The sequence below is a fragment of the Salvelinus namaycush genome, chromosome 19 (genome assembly GCF_016432855.1).
Source record: "Salvelinus namaycush isolate Seneca chromosome 19, SaNama_1.0, whole genome shotgun sequence".
NCBI lineage: Eukaryota > Metazoa > Chordata > Actinopteri > Salmoniformes > Salmonidae > Salvelinus > Salvelinus namaycush.
In genome coordinates, this window is record NC_052325.1 from 4,267,722 (window position 1) to 4,293,621 (window position 25,900).

At 40.9% G+C, this 25,900-nt stretch overlaps 3 protein-coding genes across 3 annotated transcripts in view; all 3 read left to right on the forward strand.

Annotated features, from left to right (window-relative positions):
• The first annotated feature begins 1,286 nt into the window (after positions 1-1,286).
• Positions 1,287-18,930, forward strand: LOC120064070 (M-phase phosphoprotein 8-like). The gene is made up of 5 exons (XM_039014399.1): positions 1,287-1,371; positions 9,724-9,924; positions 17,531-17,671; positions 17,881-17,967; positions 18,747-18,930. The coding sequence occupies exons 2-5, from the start codon at positions 9,739-9,741 to the stop codon at positions 18,768-18,770; spliced, it is 438 nt and encodes a 145-aa protein (XP_038870327.1). The 5' UTR covers positions 1,287-1,371; positions 9,724-9,738; the 3' UTR covers positions 18,771-18,930.
• LOC120064069 lies at positions 9,933-15,354 on the forward strand. Its single transcript, XM_039014398.1, has 2 exons — positions 9,933-11,809; positions 12,045-15,354. The coding sequence occupies exons 1-2, from the start codon at positions 10,111-10,113 to the stop codon at positions 13,391-13,393; spliced, it is 3,048 nt and encodes a 1,015-aa protein (XP_038870326.1). The 5' UTR covers positions 9,933-10,110; the 3' UTR covers positions 13,394-15,354.
• Positions 18,931-20,722: 1,792 nt separating the features above from the next.
• Positions 20,723-25,900, forward strand: part of LOC120064071 (zinc finger MYM-type protein 2-like) — a 36,539-nt gene continuing 31,361 nt past the window's right edge. Inside the window, exon 1 of the mRNA XM_039014402.1 lies at positions 20,723-20,829. The gene's annotated coding sequence lies outside the window, so the exon portion shown is untranslated. The remainder of the gene's footprint in view (positions 20,830-25,900) is intronic.

Genomic DNA, 25,900 nt, shown 5'->3' on the forward strand with positions numbered 1-25,900 from the left:
TGTGGTCCAATTCTCTCCTCTTCTTGTAAGCTCAGTTTTCCACCACAAACACCAGAACATAGCAAAAAAGAGTATAAATGAGTTCACCTGCTTTTACACTATGATTTGACTGTTATATGTGTAATGTTTCTTTTGAAAATATATTTAGAAAGGAATAGTTTCACCATATTAAAAAGAGAGTTCAGTTCACTTCACAGGGTTTACCTTAAAATTAGGGACATATGTAAATGAATCACTAATCACATTAAATAAATAATAGTCTTCAGGGCATAGTTTTTCAAGTGTTTTAATTCTGTAATCCTCATTTTTGCAATACAGAATCAGATAAATGTGGCTGTTTTTGAGCAAGTTTTTTAAATATTTTTTAAATTGCATAGGATCATTCTGATCCAGATACCACAAAATCAAGTTCACAGAATCTAGATTTTCAGTTCTTTGAATAGGTCTATACCATTCGATCTACTGGACAGGTTATGGTACTACTTCTACACTGTCATAGGGAAACAGAGATGGGTACATAAATACATAAACTACATTAATAAGGGTACCTATGTTAAAAATAATAAAGCCTGAAGATCACTTATGTTATAAGTAAGTACACACATTTATTTGACACATCTAAATATGACAACTGACCACATACCTATACTGCAGTCAATTTAACATATGAACCTTTGGTTTTCAGATGTAAGAACTTTTTTTACCTGTTCACCTTAATTACATTACATTGCTTTCTTGCATGCCTTTCACCTTTCTAAGTCCACCCTGAATCCACCCTTCCAGTGGGATCAAGATAATTCTTATTTTAGGCATCAAAACTATACTAATCACCTTTGAAAAATGCAAAAACGACATTTAATCCTGACTAAATGTCAGATTGGATGACCATATCTGAACCCTACCGGGGTTTTTTAGTTTTGAAAAACCCAATTCTAACATTTAATCCTATCCGATTGTTGAAATCCGATCAGATAACTTTTGAAAAACTGGGCCCAGAAATAACTTTGTCAAAGCAACTAAATAACTTTACAATGATGGTGAAAATGTGGGGAGATTTGGGTTCAAATCTTCCTAGAAGTCAGAAAAACATGCCATGTGAAAATTAAGCTTTTGGGCACTTTAGGAAGTTTTAGTTATATTTCAAATCTGATTTATGAAATGTTCCATGTGGTTTATATTAAAATCGGGCTGGTAGTTCCTCCCTGTCGCTGATCCACCCTCCAGCACAGTAGGTGGCGGTAATGCACCGTTAACGCTGGAGGCCAAACGTCGATTAATCCCACCGAAGAAGAACGGCTCATTGGCGCGCATGCGTTCCTCGATGTATGTCAAGGCACAAAGTGGCGCTATATCGTTTCAACCTCTACTCAGGTAAGAATTTCCAAGACCTTTTATACAATTTTACGGTTAATTAGTCAAAGTTTCAACGACTAGCTATGGTGTAAGACAGATATCCACGGGCTTCCCGTGTCTCCTGATATGTTTTAAAGTAAAAAAGGCGACCACTTAGCAGTAAATGTTTAACCCGCCTGAGATTGTATTTATTTGTCATCCTCTTGCCTCTGCCCTCTCTTATTGTTTCGCGCTGTCTCTAATGGCGGACGTGAGGCGGTCCTGCTTGCTGACGGAAGAGGGCACATTTTAGCGGTTGTTGAACATGTTATATTATCCTCTGATACTTGGAATAGTGTTGTAAAAACGACATACTGAGAATGATTGTTTTTAGGTCTGTCAAGTATTTTGACACAAACAGGGCAGTTAGACATGTAACAGTATAGCGCCTCCCTACGGCGAGTTGACTACGTCACGTGTATTTTCTTTGGTTACACGGAGTAGTTTCTGGGGTAACTTTCCAATTAAACGTTGACGTTACACAGGTATCTCAAATACAAGACATTTGTTTTGACTGTTGTGAAAACAATGTCCACTGTATTGTTTTCGGAGCACTGAAGTGTTTTTCCTTCTATGTAGTGCTCTTGGTTTTGTGTCAGTTACATGACTCACCATCACATGTATTACTAATAGTCGGAATAATTTATAATTTCTTTGTAAAAACAATGGCACATCTGGTTGTCTCTCCTCCCTCCAGTTCGCCTCTAATCCATTCCTGCCAGCAGGGGTGGGTATAGCTACAGTTTGTAAGGAGGTAGGGTGTCATTGGGACAGCCGTGATTGGGCGCACAATTGTCCCAGCGTCGTCTGGGTTTGGCCAGGGTAGGCGGTCATTGTAAATAAGAATTAGTTCTTAACTGTCTTGCCTACTTAAATGAAATAATGTATTCTATACGTAAATCTGAGATACTCCATTTAGTATGATATGTTATGTATGGTATTAATTTGTGTTAACATTTCGTATGATGCACTACATGACCAAAACTATGTGGGCAACTGCTTGTCAAATTTCTCATTCCAAAATCATGGGCATTAATATGTAGTTGGTCTCTCCCCCTGCTGCTATAATAGCCTCCACTCTTCTGGGAAGGCTTTATAGATGTTGGAACATTGCTGCAGGGGCTTTCTTCCATTTAGCCACGAGCATTGGTGAGGTTGGACGACTAAGCCTGGCTCGCAGTCGCCGTTCCAATTAATTCCAAAGGTATACGATGGGGTTGAGGTCAGGGCTATGTCCAGGCCAGTCACATTCTTCTACACCGATCTCAACAACCATTTCTGTATGGACCTCCCTTTGTGTGTGGGGTCATTGTAATGGTGAAACAGGAAAGGACCTTCCCCAAACTGTTTCCACGAAGTTGGAAGCACAGAATGGTCTCGAATGTCATTGTATGCTGTGGCGTTAAGATTTCCCTTCACTGGAACTAAGGGTCCTAGCCCGAACCAGGAAAAACAGCCACAGACCATTATTCCTCCTCCACCAAACTTGACAGTTGGCACTATGCATTCGGGCTGGTAACTTTCTCCTGGCATCCGCCAAACCCAGATTTGTCCATAGGACTGCCAGATGGTGAAGCGTGCGTCATCACTCCATAGAACGCTTTTCCTCTGCTCCAGAGTCCAATGGCGGTGAGCTTTATGACTCCAGCCGACGCTTGGCATTGCACATGGTGATCTTAAGCTTGTGTGCGACTGCTCGGCCATGGAAACCCATTTCATGAAGCTCCCGACCAACAGTTCTTGTGCTGACGTTGCTTCCAGAGGCCGTTTGGAACTCTGTAGTGAGTGTTGCAACTGAGGACAGACAATTTTTACGCGCTTCAGCACTCGGCGGCCCCGTTCTCAGCTTGTGTGGCCTACCACTTCAACAGCTAAGCTGTTGTTGCTCCTAGCTTTTTCCACTTCACAAAAACAGCACTTACAGTTGATCGGGGCAGCTTTAGCAGGGCAGAAATTTGACCAATTGACTTGTTGGAAAGGTGGGGTCCTATGACAGAGTTTGCATGGTTGTGTGCTCGATTTTATATACCTGTCAGCAACGGGTGTGGCTGAAATGGCCAAATCCACTCATTTTGAAGGGGTGTCCACATACTTGTGTGCAGTGTCTGAAATGTCCTTTTTGGCTCACCTGCCAAGGGGACTGGTAGATGAAAAAATCCACCAGCCAGGCATTTTTTACCAGCCAAAATAATAAATTGCCTTTTTGTGTCACACATACATTCATTTCAGACAATAAGGTATTATGTTGAATACAAACTTAAAGAGGCTAGAGCAAAATTTGAAATCAAATAATTGTAATATATTGAGCAACGATTAATCAAATCAAGTTTATTTGTCGAGCATATTTTAAAAACAACTGTAGTTGACCAAAAGTGCTGTACAGCTTGCAAAAATGCCAAACAGTGGGCACACAATGAATTAAACAAAACATATCAGATATAATGAATAAGAGTACATAGAAGTCAAAACAGGGAAACAATGGTAAGATACAATTGAGAAGTGCAGTGGACATAGAACTGAACTGAAGCAGATCTACAAATCCTTTACTTTGAGTAGAAATACCCTGATAAAATAAATGTAAAATAGAGATTCATCAGATGCTGGTTAATTATGGCTGGGGCTAGATTTAATTTCCCATCCTGAATACAACTGAAGAAGTCTTAAACTCAAAATTCTACTGAAGTATTTGTTATTAAATGTATTTAAGGATCAAACAAAAGTAAATTTGAGGGTTTTGTAAACCTATCAGATTCTTAATCATTTTAATCAACTTAAACCTCATCAGACTCCTCACTCTCTACTGCAATCACCCTCTTTGCAAGGTCCATGAAGTTTGGCCTCCTGCTCCTGACAGAGTCCTGGTACCACAGCATCACAGCTTTTATTGGCTCATACTCCCTGATCTCTGGAGAGGACAGCTGGACCATAAGGAGATCAGACAGTGTATCAGATTTTAGGTTGGACCGCCAATTGGTTTTCATCTGTTTCATGGTATTAAAACCTCTTTCACATTCAGCTGTGGAGGCAGGGAAAGACAGGAGTAGGTCAACCAATGCCAGCAAGTCAGGGCAGGAATGCTGATGGCTCCTGTTGACATGGAACCATGGCTCCTGTTGACATGGAACCAGGACATCTTCTGCAGGGACTGGGGCTCTTGGTACATCAGCACCTTCAGGACAGTCCACTGGTCAGGGATCCTTTCAACATGGATGCCAGAGGTCTCCAGGACAGGCTAGAAGTGGTCCACCAGGGTTTCCAGTTCAGTGTTTCCAAAATCTGGAATAATTGTATACATTACAATACAACAAGCATCATGCAGTTTTAATTCTCCAACTATAAAAATATGATAATGAACCTAACCTGACTGCCCTGTAATACAAAACATAAAGTAACCTGCTGCTGCGTCTCCTGACTCTGGCCAATTGGTGAAGCTGACCAGCTTGGTGGCACACAGGACCCCTACACTGGCGTCCCCGAACCTGTCAGTCATACTCTCGACTAGCCTGTCAAGCATTTTGTCCTGTGAGGTGACGAGGGTCTTGGTGTCACCTCTGGTCAGCAAAATTCCCTCATCTGTTGGCCATTGTGGCCTTCATCATGGGCCCTTCTCTGATGACAAAAAGGCTCATTTTAACATCCTTTCATATTTTTCCTTTACAACACACTCTCCCTCTCTTATTGACGTAATCTTTTCTCTTAATTCTCAACTTCTTATGGCTGCAATCCCGTCACTGGGATGATATGACAACAGCCAGTGACAGTGCAGGGCGCCAAATTAAAAAAACAGAACTCTCATAATTAAAATTCCTCAGACATTCATGTGTCTTATATCATTTTAAAGGTAATCTTGTTGTTAATCCCACCAAAGTGTCCGATTTCAAATAGGCTTGTCAGCGAAAGCACTACAAACGATTATGTTAGGTCACCACAAAACCACAATAAGCACAGCCATTTTTCCAGCGAAAGATAGCAGTCACAAAAAGCAGAAATAGAGATAATGTATCACTAACCTTTGATTATCTTCATCAGACACTCATAGGACTTCATGTTACACAATACATGCATGTTTTGTTTGATAAAGTTCATATTTATATAAAAAAATCTGAGTTTACATTGGCGCGTTAGATTCACTAGTTGCAAAAACATCAAGTGATTTTGCATAGCCACATTGTTTCAACAGAAATACTCATCATAAATGTAGATGATAATACAAGTTATACACATGGAATTATAGATATACCTCTCCTTAACCTTTCAGTGCTACCCATCCCGGATCCGGGAGCATCCTCATCAAAAAAGCTGACTAGCATAGCCTAGCCTAACGGGACAGGGATATCATATAATATAATTTCATGAAATCACAAGTCCAATACAGCAAATGAAAGATAAACATCTTGTGAATCCAGCCATCATTTCTGATTTTTTAAAGTGTTTTACAGCGAAAACACAATATAGAATTATATTAGCTTACCACAATAGCCAAACACACAAAGCCATTTATTCACCGCCAACATAGCTTTCGCAAAAACCAGCAATAGAGATCAAATTAATCACTAACCGTTGGACAACTTCATCAGATGACAGTCTTATAACATCATGTTATACAATACATTTATGTTTTGTTCGAAAATGCGCATATTTAGAGCTGCAAATCGTGGTTATACATTGTGAATACGTAGCAACAATTCACAAATGTCCGGAGATATTTTGGACAGTCACCTAATCTAACCAAAGAACTCATCATAAACTTTACATAAAAATACTTGTTGTATGGCAAATGAAAGATACACTGGTTCTTAATGCAACCGCTGTGTTAGATTTTTAGAAATAACTTTACTACAACATACAGCATGCATTATTGTGAGACAGCGCTCACCTATTCTCCGCCGTGTTGGAGCCAACATATTACACAAAAATACGAAATAACATCATAAATATTCTCTTACTTTTGCTGATCTTCCATCAGAATGTTGTGCAAAGGAGTCCTATTTCCAGAATAAATCGTTGTTTGGTTTTAGAATGTCCATTTCTTCTGTCGAATTAGCAACTTTGGCTAGCATTGTGGCGCGAACATGCCCATCAACTCTTGGCGCCTGGAACGAAAAATTCAAAAATTCCCAATAAACGTTGAATAAACTGGTCAAACTCGGTTGAAAATCCTACTTTATGATGTTCTTCTCATATGAATCCAATAAAATCAGAGCCGGAGCAAGAACACCTAGCGTCAGGAAACTTGGTCACGAAAATCAGAAAAGCAATCAAATTAATCGTTTACCTTTGATGATCTTCGGATGGTTTCACTCACGAGACTCCCAGTTAGACAGCAAATGTTCCTTTTGTTCCATAAAGATAGTTTTTATATCCAAATACCTACGTTTGTTTGCTGTGTTATGCCCAGGAATCCACCGGAAAGAGCGTTCGCGACAACGCTGGAAAAAATTCCAAATTATATCCATAATGTCCACAGAAACATGTCAAACGTTGTTTATAATCCATCTTCAGGGTGTTTTTCAAATATCTATTCAATAATATATCAACCGGGACAGTTGGCTTTTCACTAGGACCGAGAGAAACAATGGCTGCCTTTTTACTTTTGCGCAAAAATCGCTCGGAGAGCCCCCACCTATCCACTTACGCAATGTGGTCGTTCACGCTCATCCTTCAAAATAAAAGCCTGAAACTATGTCTAAAGGCTGTTGACACCTTAGGGAAGACATAGAAAAAGAAGTCTGGTTGATATCCCTTTCAATGGGCAATAGGTATGCATGGGAATAGAGAGGTCTCAAAAACAGGGCCACTTCCTGGTTGGATTTTCCTCAGGTTTTAGCCTGCAATAGCAGTTCTGTTAACTCACAGACAAAAAATTTACAGTTTTGGAAACTTCAGAGTCTTTTCTATCCTAATCTGACACTTATATGCATATTCTAGTTTCGGGGGCTGAGAAATAGGCAGTTTCAAATGGGTACGTTTTTTAGCCAAAAATGAAAATGTCGCCCCCTATACTCAAGAAGTTAACATACATCTTGAATTACGTTCCAACCGGAGAATTAGATTGACTTCAGAAGAGCGGTGGAACGGAGGTCCTCCTCATGTGAACTCGCATGTGAAAGCATGGTCCGCTCGTGGCAGACCTGACTAATTCCTGTCTCCTTCGGCCCCCCTTCACATTAGAGTCATCAGACAAAGTTCTATTGACTGTTGACATCTAGTGAAAACTCATCAATATCTCGCTGTAATTTCAATGAGAGCTTGGTTGAAAATCTGCCACCTCAGAAACAATTCAAACAGGAAGTGGAACTTCTCAGGTTTTCCCCTGCCATATGAGTTCTGTTATACTCACAGACATAATTCAAACAGTTTTAGGAACTTCAGAGTGTTTTCTATCCAATACGAATAATAAGCTGTGGAATTGTGGAATGGAAGTTATACCCAGTTTGTGTAGTCAAGGGCACGGCCTCATAGGGGAAAAAGAGCGCTTTGGGACAAATGTGGTAGGCTTCTTTTTTTTCTTTTGTGTTTTGAGCCACATCATTAGGATCATCAGCTGTTAGTATCCCTGAACATGGGGCTTGATGGCAAGAAATTATGAGTTGCATTCGCAGGCTAGCAACAGGAACGTGCAATAACATCTGCTAAACATGTGTATGTGACAAATAACATTTTATTTGAATAGAATATTCTGTAATTTAGCATATTCCGGTGTTTCAAAACCGTAAGAAACTGATTAGTGAACTTGACCACCACCCATTTTTTTTCTCATGTCATCAAGCAAGCAAAGAAACAAACAAACAAACCTTGGAATGGAAACAAATATATTACAGCTCTTTTTTTTATTGCTGTGAGTCGCATTACATGGGTTTTTGTAAGCCTGACACATTAATTAAACTACTTGATTTTTGCCTAGGCTTCAGAATTGTATGATATTTCACGTTGCACTTGGAGAATATTAACCCTTTATTGTCCATGGTTTGAGACAAAATGGATCCCATGATGCTGAGACAGTTGCCGTGTTTACTATGTTGTCATAACAAAATGACCATTCAGTTGTGTTCAGCTTTGGTCTTTGGGGGTGTCCATCACACTCATGAACGGCTGTGCAACAGCATTGGCGTTCTATGTCTCTGTGGCAACTACAATCATTTGCAGTCTACAATCGTGTTTGATATAGTGGACTGGATTATACATGGACCCAAACTGGAGAATGAGCATGGCCAGGTAGTGCTGCATCTCGGCTCCCGTTTGGTGCCTACTACCTAGTACTGAATGTTAGCCTGATGTCTACCTTCAGATAACAACCAACCCCCATGGTAGTCTCCTGATCACTACGGCAACCAAGGTGTTGGATCACTTGGCAACAGAGATGGTAGAAGTGGACAAAGGGGGAGGAGAGAGACAGAGGATAGATTTGTGACAGTGTTTGTAGGGTGAGGTAGAGGTTTGAATGAGAGCAGAACCTGGACAGAAGGTGTAGAGGGAGACCAAAAGGGTTAGGTGGGACTAGAAAGAGGGACAGGATGAGAGAGAAAATATGCAGAGATTATTATTCTTGCAAGACAGTGGCTGCCCTGGACAGTCTGGTATTGCAGGGCTTTTTATGCTCCACATACAACCCTGTCATTGTCCCCTGACCACAGTCATGTTCAATAATGTTCCAACCGGAAAATTCCTTTGTCTTTTAGAATTGCAATGGAACGCAAGCTACCTCTCACATGAACGCGCGTGGTCAGCTCATGGCATTCTGGGAGAGACCTTACTCAATCCCCTCTCATTCACCCCCACTTCACAGTAGAAGCCTCAAACAAGGTTCTAAAGACTCTTGACATCTAGTGGAAGATATGACCCCATAGACACTGTATATTCGATAGGCAATGAGTTGAAAAACTACAAACTTCAGATTTCCCACTTCCTGGTTGGATTTTTTCTCTGGTTTTTGCCTGCCATATGAGTTCTGTTATACTCACAGACATCATTCAAACAGTTTTAGAAACTTCAGAGTGTTTTCTATCAAAATATACGAATTATATGCATATTCTAGCTTTTATGGCTGAGTAGCAGGCAGGTTAATTTGGGCACGCTTTTCATCCAAAATTCCGAATGCTTCCCCCTACCCTAGTGAAGTTAACTGGACTTTACCTGAGCAGAGCTCATTAATGATTCTTAAGAAATCCACCTGCGAGCCTAAAAAGTGGTTGGCTATATTCTTATTTTTTCACATATACACAGCTTGTACCTGGAATACTTGCACTCAACATGTTTACCATGGACTATGCTTACCCATAGGCTTATGGTAGGTTTATCCTAATAACCTGTGCTGTGTTTGTGTGGGTGCAGGTGGTAGCAGCCTAAATGATGGACGTGGAACACCAGGAAGAGAATCCTTCACATGAGAAAGAAAATGCTCTACACAATGAAGAGAAGACTTCATGTGATGTGGTGAAGACTTTATGTGACATGGAGAGAGCTTTATGTGACATAAAGAAGAGCGCTGAAGAGAGCAGTTCAAGTAATGACGAGAACAGTTCAGATGATGAGGTAGGACAAAAACTGGATTCAAAAGTCCCAAGTGGCTCAGAGCCTCTTCTATCTAATGCAGAACACCCCTGCGATAATAATGAATCTGAGCTGTTGCCCCAAAAAATCTCCCGAGTTAAAAAACCTCAACGCAAGAAATTCGCGCCACGGAAAGGTACAAGGTCAAGCTTACGTTCTAGCACAAAAATGACAGTCAGCACATGTAGTATGACAGATGATGGTAAAAGAAAATGGGACAAAAAGCACTTCTGCCTGTATTGCAATGAACCACACCACAAAATTTCAAGACATTTAGAAAGGATGCACGCAGAAGAAGCAGCTGTCGCTCATGCTATGAGCTTCCCCAAACTCTCCAAAATCAGGTCTCTTTTGCTTGACCAACTCCGTAACAAAGGCAACTATCAAGTTCTTCAAAGTGGAGATGGTGAAATTGTGACTAAGGATAGACCCTCTTACGATGGTGTTTCTGTGCGTGACTGCCTGCCCTGCCAACACTGCTTAGCTTTTTTCAACAAAATAGATTTATGGAAGCATGAGGTCTCATGTAAAGCCAGAAAAGGACAAGAGGAAAAGAGGGGAGGAAAAAGAGTGCGGGTCCAGGCTGTGTCCTCTCGACTTCTTCCATTGTCTGTCTATTCTACTGGAGGATGTGAAGAAATAATACACAATATGAATCAAGATGACATCTTATGCCACATCAAAAATGATCCCCTGATATGTAAATATGGCAATGCACTATCTGCAAAGCATGGCCATGCCAAGTCACAGTTTACATACATTGGATCAAAGATGAGGGAATTGGCTAGATTTGTACTTACTGTAAATGAGATGGATTGTGGTGTCCAATATCTGCATGAAGTATGTGTACCATCCAAATTCAAATTGGCTGTTCATGCTGCCAGGAAAATGAGTGGTTTTGATCCTGCCTCCGACAGGTACAAGACCCAATCTCTTCCTTTAAAGATTGGCTATTCCTTGAAAAGAGCTACTGAAATAGCTTTTGGAGAGAGTCGTATGACAGAGGACTGTGAGGCAGAGGAACAAGCCAGAAGGTTCATTGAGCTTCTTGAAAACGATTGGAATAACTGTTTTTCCGGTCTGTCCCTCAGCGCTGTCCCTCAGTGTGATGAAGTTGATGTGACTTCACTAACTGAGGATTTGATAAAACTTCAGAAGTTTCTCAAGGTTGCAGAGGACACAGCAAAGAGAGAATTGCTCGAGAGCCCCACCAACGCTGTCTGGAAAAAGCTCAATGAAACTCTTCTTGCCGAAATAGCTCTCTTCAACAGAAAAAGGACAGGAGAGGTTGCGAAAATGCTGTTGGAAACATACACAAACAGAAAGAAATCTCCAGCTAGTGCAGACATTTTCAATAGCCTCTCAAGGCTGGAGCAGGAGCTTGGTGACGACAAACTAACCAGGGTGGAAATTGAAGGCAAAAATGGTAGAACAATGCCGGTCCTACTAACGGCGAGGATGATCTCATCTCTTGAGATCCTAATTGCAAACAGAGACAAAGTTGGTGTGTCAAAGGACAACCCTTATGTCTTCGCACGGAGCCCAGATGCAGCAAGCTACGTCAGAGGGTCTGACTGTCTGAGGAAATTTGCTCATGAGTGTGATGCAAAGAATCCTGAAAGTCTGATCCATGCGACAGTGAGGAAAGAGGTTGCTATCCATTGCCAAATACTAAACTTGAATGAAAGTGAATTGGATCAGGTGGCAAAGTTATTGGGACATGACACCCAGGTCCACAAAGAGTACTACAGACTCTCTGAAAACGCAGGACATCTAGCAGAAATCAGCAAATTGCTGCTTGCAATGGATCAGGTTCCAGTGGTAATTCCAGGGCCATCTGAGGAAAGGATTGTTTCACCTACATATGGTGAGTATCAGTTGCTTTGGAGAGTATTTGGACAACATGTTCATTTTGTTTCAAGGGTTAAATGTTCAGTCAAAAAATCCCAATTAAAAGGTTGTGCCATTTACATGTTAACTCGAGCTACATTTTTGAGAAGCTTGCAACTCATTACCCTAAAGTATTTTCTCTGTTCCTCTTTACAATATATGATAATGACACATTCATGAATCCTTTTCTTCTGTATGTATTAATTTCATAGGGGCATATTCTGAAGGGACATATTCAGCGGGAAACGATTCTGCGAGGGCGTATCCTACTGGCACATATACCACTGGGTCATCTTATCCTACAGCGACATATTCAGCGAAGTCATATACATTGGGGGCACAGCCTTCAAGGTCATATCATGCTGGGACATATCCTGAGAAGTCATATCCTTCAGGATCACATTCTGCAAGGTCATATCATGCTGGGACAGATTCTGCAAGGGTGTATCCTACTGGGATAAATCCTGCTAGATCATATTCTACTGTGACACATCCTGCAGAGACCTATCCAGCAGCTTCGTATGCTGCAGGGACACATCTTGCAAGTTCATATCCTGCAAGTCCTTATGACCTATCATCTCCTGCAAGATCATATGCTTCCGGGACAAATCCTGCAAAATCATATCCTGAAGAGACATATCCTATGGGGACATATCGTGCAGGGACACATCTTGCGGGGTCACAACTTGCAAGGTCATATTCTGCCGGAACATATCCTGCACAGACACTTCCAGCGCGTACAGTTATTACGCCAACACTTAATGCACAGACACTTCCTGTTGGGGCAGTGCCTGCGGTTGCAGTTCCTTTGGGTGCAGTTCCTGTGGGGACAGGTTCTGTGGGGACAGATAAGGTGGGCACAGTGTGGAAACAGAGGATGTGGAGTGATGCAGCTAAGGCTGCGGTGAACCGTCAGATGGGACACTTTATCTCAATGATGGAGGTTCCAGGTAAACGGGACTGTGAAGTTTGCCTGCACAATGAACCAGCTCTAAGAGACAGGACATGGAGGGACATCAAAAACTATGTGCACAACACAGTAAAATCTATAAAACGGAAGAATGGCCTTACAAGATTGGACCCCACAAAACAGACAAAGAAAGGAGCAGCAAGGAAACAAAAAGAGGCAAAGCGTGCTAAAGAATGGGTTGGTGGAACAATGACAGTACCTGCACAGGGTCAAGAGGACAGACTTGAGGCAGGTCCTGTGGCAACACCAAGGAAACAGAAGATATGGAGTAATGAGGCTCAGGCTGCGGTCAGGCGGCAGCTAGGAGACTTCACTAAACTGATGAAGATTCCAGGTAAAAAGGAATGTGATGCATGTCTTGCAGCTGAACCAGCTCTACAAGGCAGGACATGGAAAGATGTAAAAAACTATGTGCGTAATACATTAATGACAATGTGCCGGAGGCATATTTCAGGCAAACAAAACATGGACCATGAAAAACCAAGTCCAAGGACACCGAAACCAGGGGTCCAACAAAATTCAGGGGTGCATCAGAAACCAGGGACGCTGTTGGGACTTCCAGAAGATCCTCCTGTTTATCTGTATTTATGATTACCTTGAACTAGTTTTAAAAGCTTTTGATTTAATCTGACATCCTTGCTCATTCTGATCTCACTTTGTAACATAAAGCAAGAATGTAGAACCATTTTAAGGATATAATATCACTATGTACTTTATTCTACAAATGTATCCATAGCAACTAGACTACATAGTGACGTAGTATGCATATAAACTTGTTTAGCTGACTTTTACGTACATTTTCTCAGCTTCTTTTTAACTGCAAAATGTATTTTGGCACGATGTGTTCTGACGCCCAAATTCAAAATCCTTTGGCATGAGCTACACCAACGATGTATGTAAACCCTGGATTGCTGATGCTATGTATTGTCCTTTAAGAGGCTTTGAAGACACTGGTTGGCCTTGTTGGCACTCCCCACTAGGAGTAGTCCTCCATAGGAATGACTGGAATTCTACAGTATTTTAATTAAATGTTTCAAGGATTTTGTTGTTGTAGTGAGGACAGTAACATTAGTACTCTAAAATACTTTAAGGAACTTTTGTGTATTTTTGCCTGTACCATTGTATGTGTAGCTAATGTATATGTGTAGGTTAGGTTTTGAGTGAAAACAACTGTTCAGCAAACTGAGGATTTAGTGGGTTAGGCTATTCCTGGTAGAAGTGCGGTGTGAATGGGTTAAAGTACTACATTTGCGCCCAGGTTAGAGAGTATAGTTTGATGTTTGAGCCGCTTGAAATCCACCAATCACGTAAAGAAAAATGTTTCTGTTCTAGAATTATACTGAACGAAAATTATAGGGCGCAAATAGAAGATGCCAGAAATTTTCCATAAGCACAAAAACCTTATTTCTCTCATGTTGGGCACAAATTACTTCACAGCCCTGTTAGTAAGCATTTCTCCTTTACATTACAACTTACAGTAAGGAGTGTATACATTTTAATATTTGTTCGTACTGGTCCCAAGTGGGAATCGAACCCACAACCCTGGCATTGCAAGTGCCATGCTCTACCAACTGAGCCACACAGGACCTCCTTTACCAAGATAACCCATCCACCTGACAGGTGTGCCTCTCCCAGACTGCAAAGAACTTTGGCGTGACCCTGGACAACAAACACCCTGCCGTTGTCTGCAAATATCAAAGCAGTGACCCGCTCCTGCAGGTTCATGCTCTACAACATTGTACATTACGACCCTATCTAACACAGGAAGTGGCGCAGGTCCTAATCCAGGCACTTGTACTCTCCCGTCTGGACAACTGTAACTCGCTGTTGCCTGGGCTCCCCACTTAACCCATCAAGCCCCTGCAACTTATCCAGAACGCTGCAGCCCGTCTGGTTTTCAACCTTCCCAAGTTTTCTCATGTCACCCCACTCCTCCACACATTCCGCTGGCTTCCAGTCAAAGCTCTCATCCACTACAAGACCATGGTGCTTACCTACGGAACAGCAAGAAAAACTGCCCCTCTCTACCGTCAGGCTATGCTCAAACCCTACACCCCAAGCCGAGCACTGCATTCTGCCACCTTAGGTGGCACCCCAGTTTACAATTGGCTCATTCATCCCCCTCCTCTCCCCTGTAACTATTCCCCAGGTCGTTGCTGTAAATGAGAACGTGTTCTCAGTCAACTTACCTGGAAAAAGAAAAGGTCTCTTGGGGCTCCCAGCTCTGCCCAATCCAAGTTCTTCTCTGTCCTGGCACCCCAAGCTAGGACAGCAGGGTCGTCCCCTCCCCACTTTCTATGCCTGTGATGTGGTTGTCCCACCTAGTGCATTCATCTTATGATGGCTAACTGTATGTCATTCTGGATAAGAGTGTCTGCTAAATTACTAAAATGTAAACAGCATGATCATTACTCAGGTGCACCTTGTACTGGGAAAATTAAAAGGCCACTCGATAATGTGCAGTTTTGTCACAACACGATGCTACAGATGTCTCATGTTTTGAGGGAGTGTGGAATTGGCATGCTGACTGCAGGAATGTCCACCAGAGCATTTAATGTTAATTTCTCTACCATAAGCCGCCTCCAACGTTGTTTTAGAGAATTTGGCAGTACATCCAACTGGCCTCAGAACCGCAGACCACGTGTAACCACGCCAGCCCAGGACCTCCGCATCCAGCTTCTTCACCTGCGGAATTGTCTGAGACATGAAACTGAGGAGTATTTCTCTCTGTAATAAAGCCCTTTTGTGGGGAAAAACTAATTCTGAGAAAGAAAAAAATTATTCCCTCCCAGGCCCACCCATGGCTGTGCCCCTGCCCAGTCATGTGATATCCATAGATTTATTTGCTTATGAATTGTAACTCAGTAAAATTATTCAAATTTTTGCATGTTGCATTTATATTTTTGTTCAATATAGAATCTTCACATGACTACACAAAGACCAGCTCCATTAAATGTTTTATTTTAATGGATTATACATACATACATACATACATACATACAAGTAACTGAAATGTGTTTTGCCAATTGGAAACAGTTCCTTCGTGTAATTGGTTTCAGAGAATCACAGAGCCTATTCCTCTTGTACTTCGGTCTTTAGCTGTCCATGTACACTACCGTTCAAAAGTTTGGAGTCACTTAGAAATGTCTTTGTTTTTGAAAGAAAAACAAATGTTTTTGTCCATTTAAAATAACATCAAATTGATCAGAAATACTGTGTAGACATTGTTCATGTTGTAAATGACTATTGTAGCTGGAAACGGCAGATTTTTCTTTAAATGGAATATCTACATAGGCGTACAGAGGATCCTCCAACTCTATTCTTGTTAGAGCCAGTTTGCGCTGTTCTGTGAAGGGAGTAGTACACAGCATTGTATGGGCTCTTCAGTTTCTTAGCAATTTCTTGCATGGAATAGCCTTCATTTCTAAGAACAAGAATAGACTGACGAGTTTTAGAAGAAAGTCCTTTGTTTCTGGACATTTTGAGCCTGTAATCGAACCCACAAATGCTGATGCTCCAGATACTCAACTAGTCTAAATAAGGCCAGTTTTATTGCTGCTTTAATCAGAACAAATTTTCACCTGTGCTAACATAATTGCAAAAGGGTTTTCTAATGATCAATTAGCCTTTTAAAGTGATACACTTTGATTAGCTAACACAACGTGCCATTGGAACATAGAAGTGATGGTTTCTGATAATGGGCCTATGTAGATATTCCATAAAAAATCAGCCGTTTCCAGCTACAATAGTCATTTACAACATTAACAATGTCTACACTGTATTTCTGATCAATTTGATGTTATTTTAATGGAAAATAAATGGTAGTGTAGGTCTACTTGTTTTATTAATGTTGCTATTATTCAGTACTGTCAACCATATTGATTTCACAGCAGCAGTTTAAGTTTTTCAACACTAATTTAGGCTGGCTAACCTGTATAGGGTTTGATAGCTGTTGCTTCTCTATATTATTTAATCCACTTGACTACTAATATTATATATTTAATCCACTTGCCTCCTAGATAATGTTATTATTGCAAGTCAATCTTTGTTGATTCTAATTGCATTAAGGTTCAAGGAGGAATTATGTAAAAACATTTGTTTGTTTATATTTATCAGTTTGTGTTATAACTGCAACAGATCTGCTACGGTGTTAGGTGTTAACTGAGAAAAATTATCAGGGGTTTCAACCACACCCCACTATTTACTGTCTAAAGATGTTTAAGTAGTTTTTTTTCACCAACATGTATTTGTAATCAAGCTGCCTTTCGTTACCCCCTGGTGCTCATTGTGTGTACTCTAGATACTATATTTGCTTCGTTAATAAATTGTTACTTGATGTAAATGTTCAAATGTTATTCCAGTTCTCAGAATATTCATATAGCCTTCTTGAGGTCCACTATTAGTGTTCCAACAGGGATTTAGAATTGTACCAATAACAGTTCAAGGAAACAGCTTTGAGATTTCATGACGTAATGCTAGGAATCTATCATCACCATTGCTTTATGCTTTTATGAACTTAACCTTTTTGGATGAAAAGACAACACCCTAGGTAAGTATAAAATCAGCTAAACCTTCAAATAAGTGAACTGCCCCTCTAATTCTTTAAGCAATTAGCCCCTCCCCATTTAATATCATATGTAACTTGTTTGCTACAAGTGGCTTTGGAAAGCTGTGGTCCTCAGTAATGAAGGAGTCTGTCTGTGTGTGTGTGTCTGTTGCCTTCCACAGGACACCAGTGGTATGTCCATGAGTATGTTGGCAGCAGCAGGGGGACCGGATGACATTGTGAGGCTGCTGATAAAGAAGGGGGTGAAGGGGAACGGACGGCAGAAGAACGGCACCACTGCCCTAATGCACGCTGCAGAGAAGGTAACACAGGACAGACTGGTTTAAACCACCTTATTACAAGTACACACGTATACATTCCCCTTGTTTGTATGTTAAATGTCTGTTCTGCTATGTTTACTTACTATAAACAAGGGGGCATGTAGACAGGACCCCGACACCTAATAATGGTGATGAGTACATATAAGTTAAGGCCAAAGCTTAACCCTCTATCCTTTCATTTATAATTTCAGAACTTCCTGACCACAGTTGCTATCCTCCTGGAAGCAGGGTCCTACGTCAACGCTCAGACACTGGGAGGAGAGACGGCCCTGATGAAGGTACGGGGGAGGAGAAAAAATAAGGGGAAAATGGGGGAGGTGAAGATAAATGCTGTGTTTAATTAGAACGCAAACATTTCTATAATTATTATATATTTTTTAACGTTTTTGCTTTGTCACTATGGGGTATTCTGTGTAGATTGAGGGGGGAATAACGATTTAATCCATTTTAGAATAAGGCTGTAACGTAACAAAATGCAAAATGTGGATAAAGTCCAGGGCTCTTAATACTTTCCCGAATGCACTGTACATGTGTGTGTGCGGTGGCCATAAGTATGAAGGATGGTTGTTGTTTTAGGCACTTTTGCAACACAGGATTCTATATCCTAAACTACTTTAACTACATAAGAGCTTTCAAGAATGCATGATTATAACTACCTGGTTAAAATAGTCATCCAAATCACTTGTAGTTAAAGTAGTAGTTGTGATGATGATAATGCAGAGCACATCCTGGCAACAACATGCCATTGTAGACGTACGATAGTTGGATAAGCAGTTATCAATGATGATCTACCGTAATCCTTGTTTTATAAGAGGTGGGAATTCATTTGATGTGAGCATTACATATGTCTTAACAGCCATATCATTGAGATAATTTTCCCTTTTTTGTCAACTGCTGTACAAACTGGTATTGAAGTAAAACAGGGTGATATATTTGCCTAGTTCAATAAAACAGTGAGGTTTTATTTATGTCTTGTGTCAGCCGGTACTTTGATCATGTTTTTTTCTCTGTGTGTGTATGTATTGAACGTATTGTACCGTTTCAATGTCCTGAACAGGCTCCTGGGCGGTCCTTTATCTGAACGTCATCAGTAGAGAGTCCTTTTGAGGACGAACAAAATGGCCGGAGTGGATTGAGTGACGGTTGCAAGACTCATAGGGCTGTGGTCCAATTTCTCCCCCTTTTGCACTTTTGTTTTAACTCCCCCTCATCGATTGAAAATAAATGGACTTGTCTATGAATTATGGTGGAAAATCTCTGGTTTATTCTTACACCAATCCAATTATTTTAAATCCATGAGGAGGAGTGGTCAAATGCACACTTTGTGGAGTAAATAATTGGAATGCAGTATTTTGAAACAGGGCATTTGTTCCTGCTTGTGTGAGAGAGTAATAGCCATGGTAGCTTAGAATGCAAATCCTGCTGATGAACGACACGACGGATGACATCACAACTTTGACCAGCAATTCAAGTCTGTCACCCATTTGTTGCAATAGAATGGGACTGCAAAATGGGAATAAGTGCTTGTGAATGGTTTGGAATTAGGTTAGATGTACATCTAGATTTTTTAAATATGTACTGTATATCAAATGTCTATTGATAATGTATTTTTATTAATGGCCTATTAACTATAAAGGCTCATACTTGTATAATAAGCACTGACAGGATGCAGTTGTGTGACCAACTGCGGTCGAACTCAGGTTTCCCAAGGTTGGGTTGGCCTGCTGAGCTAAAAGCCTAGGCGTTAGCAGGGTGTTACGCAAGATGCCAGATCATATCAGTAAGGTAACTCATTCACATGTGATTTACACACAGACACTATGAGCATCAACGTTCCACTCTTCAACAATAAAGTATAGCCTAATACAGTCAGTGCACACAATCATCTGCTTGCAATAGCATAAATTCATCGCTAGGCGGGGGTTAGACCAATAAAAGGATGCGGATAAAATGCCCCACAGCACAAGGGTCATGACTAGAAGGGATCCAACGGTTGTCAAAATAACGCCAAAATTTATTTTTTTGTGGCATTTTAGCTAACCCTAACATTTAACCTAATTCTCCTAACCTGCTGCTTCAGTTTTATCCTGCTACGAAGTCAAATCTGACGTTAATTTGAGATAAGCAGGACCCGTTCTAGCCATTACCCATTACCGTTTTTTTTTAGTTCATAGTACATGGTCCTTTAGAGCTGGGTCAGAGCAAGCGGATCCTGTTCTTTTATAGATCAATGATCCTGAATCATTCAGCACATTAGCAAATATTGCCGTTATAGCATCATCACCATGAAAGTAATGTTCTTGGGTCTTCTTAATTCGGTAAGTTTGCAGATGTAGGCTATCAGAGTATGGACATAGCACCTGGTTTATATGTTTTGTTTTGAGCCCATGCTTGACTCTTTCTCACGCACCTGATCCGCCATTTTTAAACGCCCTATAGTCCTGTGCTTTGTATAAAAAGTGCCCCGTGCTCTCTCAACGTGAGTATGGTCCAACTCCGCAATGCTTCGTTGCAAGACGGTTCCGAAATGGTTAAGATAACATTGGTCTACAGAACACATACTGACCAAAGTGTTAAAAGGGTGATTTGAACCAGATGTTTGCAACATTAGGCTTTTCATATAACATGCTACATGATTCCAAGGGTGGTGTTTGACATTTTCCGTTAAAACATTTATTTTGGCACATGGTAATATTCTATTGAAAGCCATTATGTAATGCAGAAACCACCGGTAGACGTGTGTTGGACATGAACGCAACCGGGACAGGACTGAATGCTGATTGGATCTCTACAGTGTGGTCAATGCCACCTCGATTGCGGTTCAACCGTAAACACACCAGATGGCAAAGTAAAATGCGTAATCATTGCCAAATGCATTATGTGGCTGGTTCATGGTAAAGTACTGCTATTATTATGAGTTTCAGGTATTCGAGACCAATTGAATTGTCAACCGCACCACTCCTGATTGAACATTGTGCGCCTGCGCGATGATGAAACAGGAGAAAGATCTCGTTCAGATCTCGTTGGAAGAATCCTCCCACGCGCGGACAAGAACGTCTTTACGTTGGGGCGCATGCGTGCGTTCCCCGATTTATATCAAGGCACAAAAGTGGCGCTATATCGGTTCAAGCTCGACTCCGGTAAGAATTTCCGAGACGTTTTATTGACATTTTACGGTTAATTAGTCAAAGTTTCAACAACCAGCTGAGGTGTTAGACAGCTGTCCACGGGCTCCCTTAAGTCTCCTGCTATGTTAGAAAGTAAATATGTGACGATTTATCAGTCAGTTTGTACCCCGCCTGAGATTTTCTCCCCCTCTCTGCTGTGGAAGGGTACTAAGCTATATTGCCTCCACTCTTTCATATTGTTTCGCTCGCTCTCTAATGGCGGACGTGAGGCAGTGCTGCTTGCTGACGGAAAGGGGGGGGGGGCATTTTAGCCCTTGTTGAAAATGTTTAGTTACCCCCACATGTTTGGATTAGTGTTGTAAAAACGACACATTGAGAAGAAATGTTTTTAGGTCTGTCAACTATTTTATTGACACAGAGTAGTTTGTAGATATGTAACAGTATAGCGCCCCCCTTCGGGTGGCAACGTGTATTTTCTGTGATTGCCCCGGGTAATCTCTCTGGGGTAACTTTCCAATTAAACGTTTACGTTACACAGGTATTACATAAACAATACATTTGTTTTGGTTTTCAGACTGTTTTGTGAAAACAAATAATATCCACTGAATAATGATTCGCCTCAGAGAGCACGTTTTTTTCTAGCTATGTAGCCTATCACATTGTCGGATTAACGTGAATAATACATTGCTCTCTAGGATTTTTGTCGGTTATGCGACTAAACATCACATGGGTCACTAATAGTCTCGAATAATTTACGATAATTTTTCTATAAGAATGGCGCAGTCTCGTTGGCTCTCATCCCTCCAGTTCGCCGCAAATCCATTTCGTGGAAGGCCGGGCAAGCAGAGGTGGGAACGGAACTGAACCACGTTTTGTGGTTCTCAAATTAGCTCACTGACCCCATCTACCCCTCTCCTATGTTCGTCAGTGGGTCTTCTCGGGTATGCATTAATGATATTTGTCATAGGTCTATTATCCACCTAAAGTTTTGGACCATTCGCTCTAAGTTTCCTGAATAAAAATGATAGCAGGGCGGGTTGACATTGTTATCCGGTTGCCTTGACAGTGGAGGAGCTGTGGTCCTCGCGATTGAACGGAGGTTCTACCCGGGTTGTGTAGTCACGGGCACGGCCTGATATGGCACGGCCTGATATGGGGAGAGCTTTGGACAAAATGTGGTATTTTTCATGTATTGAGCCACATTGTGATCATCAGCTATTAGTAGCCCTAAACATGGGGCTTGATGGCAAGAAATTATATGAAGCATTAGCAGTCTAACAGCAGGAATGGAATAGGACTACAATTGAGCATATTCAGGTGTTTGGTAGCTGCTTCACTCTGCATCAAGCATCATTCATAAACAGTGGCTTGAGCATTACATAATATGACTGAATGGTCATGACTGTAAGAGCAGAAGAGTACCAGGGACCACCTGGGGTATGATGAAAGCAAGGGGCATGTGCTTGTCTTAATTACATCATACCTTAGTCACTCCCCATGATCTAATTGAAATGATGCAGTTTTAGCTGTACTCTGTGTTGCCTGTTTGCAGATGTATGAGAATGTGGCTGTTGTACCGTCTGTTTAACACTAGTGCAGTGCTTCAGTGTTCAGTTCAAATCCTGAATGTCTCGCTCTAACCACACCTGTTATGAGGGTAGGAGCATCAACTGATACGTCTTGTTGGTGGAACGTTGCATGTCCAAGCCCTTTGCAAGAAGGAGACACGTGAATATGGAGTACATTCGCACAGTGCTGCACTGCAGTCTGGAGTCTATTTTCTCCTTTGTGTCAGTGACTTGGTTCTAGCACAGGTCGTTTTGCGGTTTTATTTTTTACTATTTTGATATGAATAATGCATAATGTTACTCTATGTATAGAACCCAGAACAATCTTATTGATACTTTAAATGTTTTATTTTATTTAACCTTTATTTGAAGGGATACCTCGAGATTGAGATTTAGGTTGTTTTTCAGACAAACTCATGGATACCATTTATGTTCTTGTGGTTTGGAGATTATAATGTATTTTATTTTGGGGGGTATTTTACCCCCATTTTCTCTCCAATTTCAATCTTGTCTCATCGCTGCAACTCCCGAACGGGCTCGGGAGGCGAAGGTCGAGTCATGCGTCCTCCGAAACATGACCTGCCAAACCACGCTTAACACCCGCCCGCTTAACCCGAAAGCCAGCCGCACCAATGTGTCGGAGGAAACACCGTTCACTGTCAGCCTGCAGGCGCCTGGCCCGCCGCAAGGAGTCGCTAGAGCACGATGAGCCAAGTAAAGTCCCCCCGGCCAAACCCTCCCCTAACCCGGACGGCGCTGGGCCAATTGTGTGCCGCCCTATTGGCACTCCCGATCACAGCCGGTTGTGACACAGCCTGGGAACAGACCGCTGCCTACCGGGGAACAGTGGGTTAACTGCCTTGTTCAGGGTCAGAATTACATTTTTACCTTGTCAGCTCTAACCACTAAGCTACCTGCTGCCCCAGTACAGTAGCCAGCTCCTCTCAAAAGCAGGGAATTGGACCTTAACTACTCCAAAGCTGGGTGGTTGGTCATTTATAGTCTTACAAAGCTATACATACATACATTACCGGGCAAAAGTTTTATAACACCTATTCATTCAAGGTTGTTTTTTTTACTATTTTATATTTTTACAAATTATATTTTAGATTCTTCAAATAGCCACACTTTTCCTTGACGACAGATTTTGCCAAGAGTATGCAAAGCTGTCATCAAGGCAAAGGGTGGCTATTTGAATAATCTCAAATATAAAACATATTTAGATTTAACACATTTTTTGATTACTATATGATTCCATATGTGTTATTTCATAGTTTTGATGTCTTCACTATATTACACAATGTAGAAAATGGTACAAATAAAGAAACCCTTGAATGAGTAGGTGTTCTAAAACTTTTGACCGGTAGTGCCGTAATCAATGTTTTATGCATTTGTACATTTGACTGATAATCATAAGAAACAAGGTTCTATCCACTTCCCCATTCTCTGTCTTGTTGTCACATAGAGATGTATTGAGATAGCAACGTTGTATCTGTCACATTATGGCGTCAGTGAGCGCATGGGCAGCGCCATTGAGACAGATACAACGTTGTGATCTCTATATATCTGTGTGCGACAGAGCATGAGGAAGTGGGTAGAATCTCGTTTTATAATGACCAACCACCCAGCTTTGAAGTAGTTGGGTCTATTACCGTAAATCAGCTTCTGGCCAAAATCATTCTACAGACTAGAGCTGGGCGATATGGATGACGAATCCATATCGATCAATTGCCTGAATGGATACGATAATGATAAATAGGACGTTAAGTTTATAACATTAATATGCACCAATTTAATTTTTTATTTATTTTAACCTAGTACTACTAGTTTGATGGGACTAGCCATCAATTTCCCATTCACAATCACCCATATTAGCAAACTTATTTCAAACTTCAAATTTCTCTAGTATGGGCTTAATTACATCAGATGCCTGATGGGGGAGATGTGTTAGAAAATATAATAGAACGAGGAGTGGATACAGGGTAGTAGCTTCACTAGGGTTGCAAAGGGTCTGAAACTTTCTGGTAAATTTCCGTAGGAAGTTGAGCCTGGGAATTTTGCTTAAATTCATCAAAAAAGTTAGCTTATAACAGTGAACCTTTTTTGAGGGATACACATAAGGCAATTCTAGGTCTTGTGGCATATTTTGGTTAAACTATCCCAAAATAAATGGAATTGCAACCCTCTGCATGCACAGTGCATTCTTCCATCACATGTGCAGTGCACTCTACCATCACATGTACAGCTGATTCTCAAGATCTTGCACACTAATGAGATGCTGTAGAGCCCACACTACTACACTGGCTGAGCCAAGGACTACATGCTTTCTGGTAAGTTTTGATTACAATACTGGGTGGGGTGAATATATGACATAATTTTCTTTGTTAACTAATAAATAGTAGCCTACATCAAAGTGTGTTTAAATCATTTCTAACTTGTTAACAATTTCTGCTAGTTAGTTTTTGCTACCATGTGGGTTTTAGCTTGCTTGAGCCTGCTAAATGAGTGTTATTTCACCTGTTTCCATACATGTTTCATTTGAAAACATTTATCTTACAAAGGAGTTGTTTAATTTAACTTCTTATGGCTGCAATCCCGTTAACGGGATGATATGACAACAGCCAGTGAAAGTGCAGGGCGCCAAATTCAAACAGAAATCTCATAATTAAAATTCCTCAAACATACATGTATCTTATACCATTTTAAAGGTCATCTTGTTGTTAATCCCACAAGTGTCCAATTTTCAAATAGACTTTACAGCGAAAGCACCACAAACGATTGTTAGGTCACCGCAAAATCACAGAAAAACACAGCTATTTTTCCAGCCAAAGACAGGAGTCACAAAAAGCAGAAATAGAGATAAAATTAATCACTAACCTTTGAGGATCTTCATCAGATGACACTCATAGGACCTCATGTTACACAATACATATATGTCTTGTTCGATTAAGTTCATATTTATATCCAAAAACCTCAGTTTACATTGGCGCCATGTTCAGAAATGCCTCCAAAATATCCAGAGAAATTGCAGAGAGCCACGTCAAGTAACAGAAATACTCATCATAAACTTTGATGAAAGATACATGTTTTACATAGAATTAAAGATACACTTGTTCTTAAACTTCTTATGGCTGCAATCCCGTCACCGGGATGATATGACAACAGCCAGTGACAGTGCAGGGCGCCAAATTCAAAAAACATAATTAAAATTCCTCGGACATTCATGTGTCTTGTATCATTTTAAAGGTAATCTTGTTGTTAATCCCACCAAAGTGTCCGATTTCAAATAGGCTTTTCAGCGAAAGCACTACAAACGATTATGTTAGGTCACCACAAAACCACAATAAGCACAGCCATTTTTCCAGCGAAAGATAGCAGTCACAAAAAGCAGAAATAGAGATAAAATGTATCACTAACCTTTGATTATCTTCATCAGACACTCATAGGACTTCATGTTACACAATACATGCATGTTTTGTTTGATAAAGTTCACATTTATATCAAAAAATCTGAGT

Excerpts from the sequence above, each read along its gene's own strand:
- LOC120064070 (XM_039014399.1), top strand. The coding sequence starts at position 9,739 with ATGATGGACGTGGAACACCAGGAAGAGAATCCTTCACATGAGAAAGAA. Across the intron at positions 9,925-17,530 it reads AGAACAGTTCAGATGATGAG|GACACCAGTGGTATGTCCAT; the intron begins GTAGGACAAAAA and ends TGCCTTCCACAG. Across the intron at positions 17,968-18,746 it reads GAGAGACGGCCCTGATGAAG|GCTCCTGGGCGGTCCTTTAT; the intron begins GTACGGGGGAGG and ends TGTCCTGAACAG.
- LOC120064069 (XM_039014398.1), top strand. The coding sequence starts at position 10,111 with ATGACAGTCAGCACATGTAGTATGACAGATGATGGTAAAAGAAAATGG. Across the intron at positions 11,810-12,044 it reads GATTGTTTCACCTACATATG|GGGCATATTCTGAAGGGACA; the intron begins GTGAGTATCAGT and ends TTAATTTCATAG.